The sequence below is a fragment of the Castor canadensis genome, chromosome 2 (assembly GCF_047511655.1).
Source record: "Castor canadensis chromosome 2, mCasCan1.hap1v2, whole genome shotgun sequence".
Classification (NCBI taxonomy): domain Eukaryota; kingdom Metazoa; phylum Chordata; class Mammalia; order Rodentia; family Castoridae; genus Castor; species Castor canadensis.
Window position 1 is genome coordinate 128,666,314 of NC_133387.1, and position 7,352 is coordinate 128,673,665.

General features: G+C 41.3%; 1 protein-coding gene across 6 annotated transcripts in view; it reads left to right on the forward strand.

Moving 5' to 3' along the window:
• Positions 1 to 2,717, forward strand: part of Cdin1 (CDAN1 interacting nuclease 1) — a 203,704-nt gene extending 200,987 nt beyond the window's left edge. For 3 of the 6 annotated variants that reach the window (XM_020180880.2, XM_074065613.1, XM_074065615.1), the window contains one exon: positions 573 to 2,717. In XM_020180880.2, coding sequence (XP_020036469.1) covers positions 573 to 702 — 130 coding nt within the window. In that variant the 3' untranslated portion in view covers positions 703 to 2,717. The remainder of the gene's footprint in view (positions 1 to 572) is intronic. The other 3 variants (XR_012445386.1, XM_074065611.1, XM_074065614.1) reach the window with 3 other exon arrangements.
• Positions 2,718 to 7,352: the final 4,635 nt, after the last annotated feature.

Consider the following 7,352-nt stretch of genomic DNA (forward strand, 5'->3'; position numbering starts at 1 on the left):
CCATTCTATAAAATTATATTTCAAACATTCTTTTCTTTTTGAGACAAGGTCTCGTTCTACAGCCCAAGTCAGGCTCAAACTCGAGATCCTCCTGCCTCAGCCTCCCCAGTGCTGGGATTACAAGCATTCACCACCACACCTGGCTATTCAAACATTCTTTTTCTTCCTTAATCGAAGTGGGCATGTTTAATTTGTAAAGCAATACTACTAAATATTAAGAGACTAAACTCCCAAACCAGGTGTTCCCCAGCTCATCACTGCATCTATTTCACTTTTATCCTTCGAAGCTAGGGAGTCATGTCAGCCCAAGTATGTGACACCTTACTGAAAGGTGTTGTGTAGTTCCTGTATCTGAAATACTTCAGGTTCCTGGAAAGACAGGAAATAGATCCATCCAAGGTGGTTGCACTTGCATTAAATGAGTTTCTTGGTGTAGGTTCAGCTACTTCCAGTATAATGATAGCAACCAGAACAACTTAGTGTAGTCTTGTCATATCTGTACCTCTATGATGACTGTTCTCTGGAGCTGTGCTGACACTGTGTGTGAATGTTATTTTCTGGTGTTCTTGCAGGTTTGGGCCGGGCTTAGTCATCTATTGGTATGGATTTATCCAGGAGCTGGACTGCAACCGGGAGAGAGGGATCCTGCTCAAAGACTGTTTCCCCACGGACATTGTCACCTTATGCCATGGCAAGGCTTGACCCTGAAAATCCTGGAAGAGAAGCTGGGAGGAGGAGGTGAATCCGGAAGCAGTTTTCCTTTCCTGCAGTGCAAACTCCTGACAACATCTGCTCTGAACTTCAGCTGAACTCGCTGCTGTGGTCACACTGCTACCTCTCTAGACAAACATATCAAGAGTTTCTGTTTCCCTTCATCCCTTGCTGATGTGAACAGCCAAGAACGACAGACACAGCCCACTCATTATCAGCGTATCTGTCTCTGTCAAACAATTAGTTTATAGATAGTCATAACTTTCTTCCTTCCGATGGTTTCTCCTGTACACCACACAAAAGAAAAACTGCAGAGTCTGCAAGGTGTGATTTTTCAGTCCTCCTCCCAGCTATCCAATCACCCCCTCATTTTTCCCCTAAGCCTCCATTCGCTCTCTCTCCCTCCCCTTTCTCTTCGTGTGCACTTACAGACACCCAGTGTTGCATTACCCTCACGGAATAAGTCTGACGAGCTTCTCGCTGGCACCTGCAGGATTCCAGCAACCTCCATGGCACAGCAGCTTGGGCTGTGTGCTGGTTCTGTGAGCCTTGACCATTTCCTGACTTCTGAGGCGTCAGGCCAAGCTGCAAAAACACACGTGATGAGAATTTCCTCTTTTTATAATGCTTATTTGAACACCCAGCATTTTTATATTTATCTCATTTAAAGTATTAGTTACATTGTGTCTGGAAACCACTGCTTGGCTGGCTTGGGGCTGAGGGGTAAGGACTGAAGCAGGGGCCACATTGTGGAGAGTGTATTTTTAACACAGCTAGTTGTCATACTGTGTTAGCCACTATTTTTATGAGTAAATGTTTTCAAAGCACATTCTGTGCTCTGCTTTGTATGTGCATTTTATAACACATAATTATATAACACTCAAATAATTTAGACATTAGAAAGATTCCACTTCAAATGAATTAAATGTGCCAGAAATAAACTCAAGCAGTTTTGAAATAAGCAGAATAAAAGATATTTTGTCTTTGTTCAGTTTATTCACTTCAGAAACTGCATATCCAGACTTCAGTCCAAAGCAAAACGTCGATGACATAATTATAAACCTGTCTTTGGGAAAATTAAAAGTTAATCTGTATCAAAAAGGTATTTAGTAAAATATTTGCTCCCATGCATATGAAGCATGGGTTTTTTAATGTCAAATAGATAGGTGACTTGAAAATATTAATGAAGTACAACTCCTATAAATACCTGAGGTATACACAGTGATTGGTTCTTTCAAAAGTCTGGACTTCTCATTGCTGCTTTGTTATTTTGCACCTAAGAAGGTTTGCAAAACTGCCTACTGCTTTTCCGTTTGAAGGCCGCAAAAATGTCAGGTCCTAAACTGGATTTTAATGCTGTAGCGAGGCTGCATTAAATCACAAGAGAGAAGAAGATGAAATGGTAAAGAGGTGTCAGGCCAACTTGTATTTCAGTGTAAAATTCATCATGCAGGTCTGTGAGTGAAAGAGAATGATTTCAAACCCTTACCAGATTGCCTGCATGCACACACACACACACACACACACCACATACACCACAATTTTAAACAAAAAAGGTTCAAAGCAGGTTTCCTGGCATGCTTTGAGCTCCTTTTCTCTTTAGGAATAAATTACATTTATCTGCAAAGATGATGGAATCCTGTTAAAGCCCTTGTCAAGAATGTGTTTGTTTTACATTAAACAAACTTATGATGAGCCCTCAAGTAAATTAAGAAATTAGAAGAGATGCTTGCAAATCGTACTGAGTCTTGTACTCAGAGCCCTGACCTAATGTGTCCCCAAGCAGACACATCACCTCCCCTTTGTGAGTGAGGCTTTACAAGTTGGCTCTTAAAAGTGAGAAAGAAACAGCAGAAACTGCACATGCTGCCATAGGGTAGTGAGCCTGAGCTTTACCCACACAAAAACTGATGTCACCTTTGTGCCTACTACATTTGAGTTGGAGGTGTGGGGGGGAGAAGGGGTCAGTGTTCCCACATCAGAAGTAAAGAGTTTGCTTTTTTGTTTTTGTTTTTGCTTGTTTCCTTTTGTTTAAAAATACTGTCTGTGTTCCATCTCTGCATGTTGTTTGCTTGTTTGGTTTTTTGGAGGAGCAGACATGGGATGAAAACTTATTTTTATTGCTGTCATTAAAACATGAACGTGAAAGCCAGCTCTTGTCTTGTGGAGCATTCTGCACACTGTACTGGTGAGTTATGGGTGTGTGGAAAGCTCGCACTGCATGTCGGAGGCTTGCCAGCCAACTGCTGTCACAAACACGAGAGGCCTTACTGAAGTATGGATGGAGCCCAGAGCAAAATGGTCCAGTGCGGACGCATAGGGTGACTTCATAGACTCCTTTCCATCACCTTCGCCTCCACCCTCAAAACCCATAAACAATGGAGAATCTTTTGTCTTCTAGTGAGGTGTGCATCAACTCTTCAAAATGCTCCTATGGTCACATAGAAAAGGGGAGGTTTAAGGTCTGAGGAAGATAGCTGGACCTCAGGGGAAGTCATTTTAGCCATAGGTGTGTGTACCTGCTCATTACCTGCAAGGCTTGATTTCATCCTGGGAGAAGTAATAAATCGTTGGTCTTTGGGGAGTGCATTAACTCATACAAGTCACCTAGGGACTGCTTAGAGCCCTGATGAGGTAATCTACTAAGTGGTCCCTGGTCGGCCACACTAATTAACACAGTGCCAAAATGAACAGTTACTTCACCCCCCTCTCACTGGGGAGTTATACCCTTGTTTCCTTTCCTCTTTGGAACCATGACACCTTAAATGTGTGCTTTTTTAAATCTGCTCCCATGGATAGACCTGGTGTTTCAATTGAGTTAAGTCTTTAGCACATTTGTGGTTCTTCCCTTTCCACTTCTTCCTGCTCCTCCTTGCCCTTCACCAGCCTTTGCTAGTGGACATGTACTGTGCATTTCTCACTATCTTTGTCTCGTTTTCTTTCTAGAAAATGACCCCAGGACTAAAATACATATCATCTAAGTCCTGATGCATCTGTTGGGGGTAGGGAGAGCAACTGTCCCAGTCTCTTTGAGGTCAGCAAAAAATCAAGCATCTTTCACGCCAAAATATCCAAGTACAGACGTGGCCCCTGTACAATCACAAAACTTTGAACTAAGGTGATGAGGTTGTACAGGGTTAAATGTGGCACGAGGTTGATATGCCTTCAGTAGATGTTTTCGCAAAAGGAGCCAACAAAACATGGAAGGTTTTATAGCTTCTTCCAGCCCGAGTGCGTTCAGCTGATTAAAATTATAAGATAAAATAGTAAAATGTATGATTTAAGAGAATTACTGAGTCCATTCATCATGGGGGCAGCTAGCCATTGTCCATGGTATCTGATGAGAGCAGATTGCTTCAAAGTGTAACTATTTTATGGCGAGAATTGGGAGAGAGACTCCCAATGGGCGTATTCATGATTGAGGTTAAAGCCACAGTAAACTTCATTAGCGAGGAAGCTAAAAGACAAATGGTGGCAGCTTACCTGCAGTGTCACCGTCTACTGAGAAGCTGTCTACCGAGCAGTCACTCAGGTTAAGAAAGGGGCCACATGTGACAAAGTTTGGGTCGTTCATATTACTCAAAACTAATCTCCCAAACATGGTAAAACGTGGTCTGAACCTGCTTTGCTGAGAGCATGCCTGAATTCCAAAGATTAAATAAGGAAGACGGAATTATTAATTAAATAATACCCAGAAGAAATTGGGTTCCCTTGTGCTTTTCACTTTCCTGCTATTGTTTTGGACACGGCTGTGAGACAAAGAACTGCTTAGGTCAAGCACTATAAATTACAGTTTTCATACAATAGTAATCCACTAAAATGATTTCAAAGCTTGATCAAAGTACTTCAAAAAGACTTAAAACTTTTCCACAGTACCGGGGGGTGGGGGGGGAGGAGGGGCATGCTCCCTTGATGCCGTCAGTCAGTACACCGGAGTTCAATCTGGGTGTCATATCTACTTTATAGAAAATCCAAGATGTCGATTAATAAGTCCAACTCATTCTTGCCACTCCATGTGTGAGAAAGAGATTTAAGTTTTCATCTAGTGACCTAGAACAATGAACCATTTGGAGTTACTTGGAGTGTGCATAGTCACATTTTTAAAGGAGCATAACCTGACAGTTTTTAGTCAGGCATTTCTTAGGACAGTCTAGTCCCCAAACTTAGACTAAAGCAGATCTCAGTCAATTTATTTAGCAACCCACATATATCATTCTCACCCCTTTTCCCTCACTTGGACTTACCCTGAGCTGTCTCATGTCTTAGGCAAGGATGACGGGAAGGTACCATAGTGGCAGCAAGGCTAAGTGAATCCAAGGCTCAGCCACATTAAAAGTTAGCGCAGGCTGGGCAACCACGTCAGGCTCAGCTAAAGACCCATGTCACTATGTCAGGTGACATCTTATTTTCTTAAAAGAAGGTCATTTTGAAATGCTGACATGAAATATAACCAACTCAATTAACTAATAACACTTGAAGTCCACATTTAATTGAAGGCCAAACATGAAGGCCACAGCCATTAACCTAAAATTGTCACCATTCCCCGGAAACTGCTTTGACTAAAGGGATTTCTAGAACAACTAACACTTTTACATTAAAAATTGTCTTTTGTCATTTTTTTTTTACATTCAGAAATCATTTAGTGTATCTACAGTAAGCCTTTCTGAATTTTTTAAATTTTAATTGAAACTTTTGTGAGATCCAAATCTAGATAAGACCCCCTCTTCTCTGCAGAAAACCATAGTTCCTTAAGTAAAGTAAAAGCTGTTCATTCTGCATTATTAACTTGCTTAATGCAAGATTTCCATCTAGAGAGAGCCAAGCTCTGGCAGCTCACGCCTGTAATCCCAGCTACTCAGGAGGCTGAGATCAGGAGGATCGTGGTTTGAGGCCAGCCCAGGCAAGTAGTTCATGAGATCCTATCTTGAAAAAAAACCATCACAAAAAAGGGCTGGTGGAGTGGCTCAAGCAATAGAGCACCTGCCTAGCAAGTGTGAGGCCTTGAGTTCAAACCCAAGTGCCACCAAAAAAAAGAAAATTTCCAACTAGATTATACACTCCATGCAAGTGGAAAGCTCATGTACCTTGTCCAGAATGTTCTCTGTCTCCCGGTTCCTAACTGCCTTTCTCGTGTGCAGCAGGTGCTCAACAGATGCACCATGAGCACGTGATTGTAAAATTTATATTGATGTTTTCCCCTAATTTGCATTAAGAAATTAACTGGAATCTTTCAACTGTTTCTCACTAGAATCAGAGAAAAGCGTAGACGTTAATGTTAGTGAGGCCTATGGTTTGACTCAAGTGGTAGGCCACCTAGCAAACCAGAGGCCCTGAGTTCAAACTCATACCATCAAAAATAATAATGATGAAATCCTCAAAATCTAAAATGAAGCAAATTTATGAAGACATTTTAGTTGTAGGGGACTTCGTTATCATTCTGTTGCCTTCCAGTTAAACTTGGAGCATTGTCGTTTACCCACTAAGTTACTAACTGAGAACATTAAAAATCTCATTTTTCTTTTAACAAAAAAACCAACTGTATCTTTACAGTTCTGCTTTAAAAAACAATTTCCCTTCAGAGCATTTGATGCCCCAAATTAACCGTGCCTCCCACACGAGTTTTAGGATATTCGGGGGAGTTACTAGATGAACCACAGCTGACACTTTTTCATCACTTGCCTTTACAATGCCGAGTGGAAAGCAAAGTGCTTCCTGGCGGTAGAAGTGGTTGGCTGGCTAGAGAGAGCCCGGCTCTTTGGTCATTCGCCAACAGGATCTGACCTCTGGAGAGATACTGTCCGTGAACTGCTCAGTGGGTGTTTTCTCGTTAGTCATTCATTCAGACTAGATTATCACTGAAAGCCAAAGGCATTTGGCTTATTTCCTCATATTTTGGAAACTTGTAACACAAAAGAAGCTGGAACTTCCACATTTCTTCCTTGCTGGGCTGTTTTCCCAGGCTTAATCTGTTGGGGCCTTTGGTGTGTGGTTTCCACTGCGAATTTCTGGTTAAGAATGGACCCCAATGTCGGTTTCGGTAAGACCAGGCCCTTCTTTGACTGTGTGTGATATTTTTGACTTATATTTCTAGCAGTAAGGCTGTTTAAGATGCAAATATTTACTGAGTCCCAAATAGGAGTATTTGAGGTGCTATGGGGATTTTTTTTAATTTACTAAAAGGTTCTTCTTGAAGAAAAATAAAAGTTACTTATCAAAATGAAAGGAACACAGAAGATATGAAATTTTCAGGAGAAAATAAAACCCAATCACAATGTGATCAGGAAAGAGAGAAACCTGTAGCTTTAAATAAGACATTTTAAACACAGAGCGTGTTCAGCAAGTAGTCTTACATTTGCCTGTGGTGTTATTAAGAGGGATTCTGAGACCAAGTTCAGCTCCACAGGAAATAAGGTTGTGATCAATTGTAGGCGGTAGTCTTTGGAGTGAGTACTGGTCACATGGATGTCCCATGTTTTCCATTCCCACCTGGACCATTCGCATTTAGTGCAAATATAAAGAAATTCTAACCATTTGGAACAGGATTCATACTTTTTCATTGGCCTAAGTGATAAAACAAGCAGTAGCATTTCCCCAAGGTTCTATAATATCAAGTGAAGTGTCTGTCTATAGTGAAAGTCTGT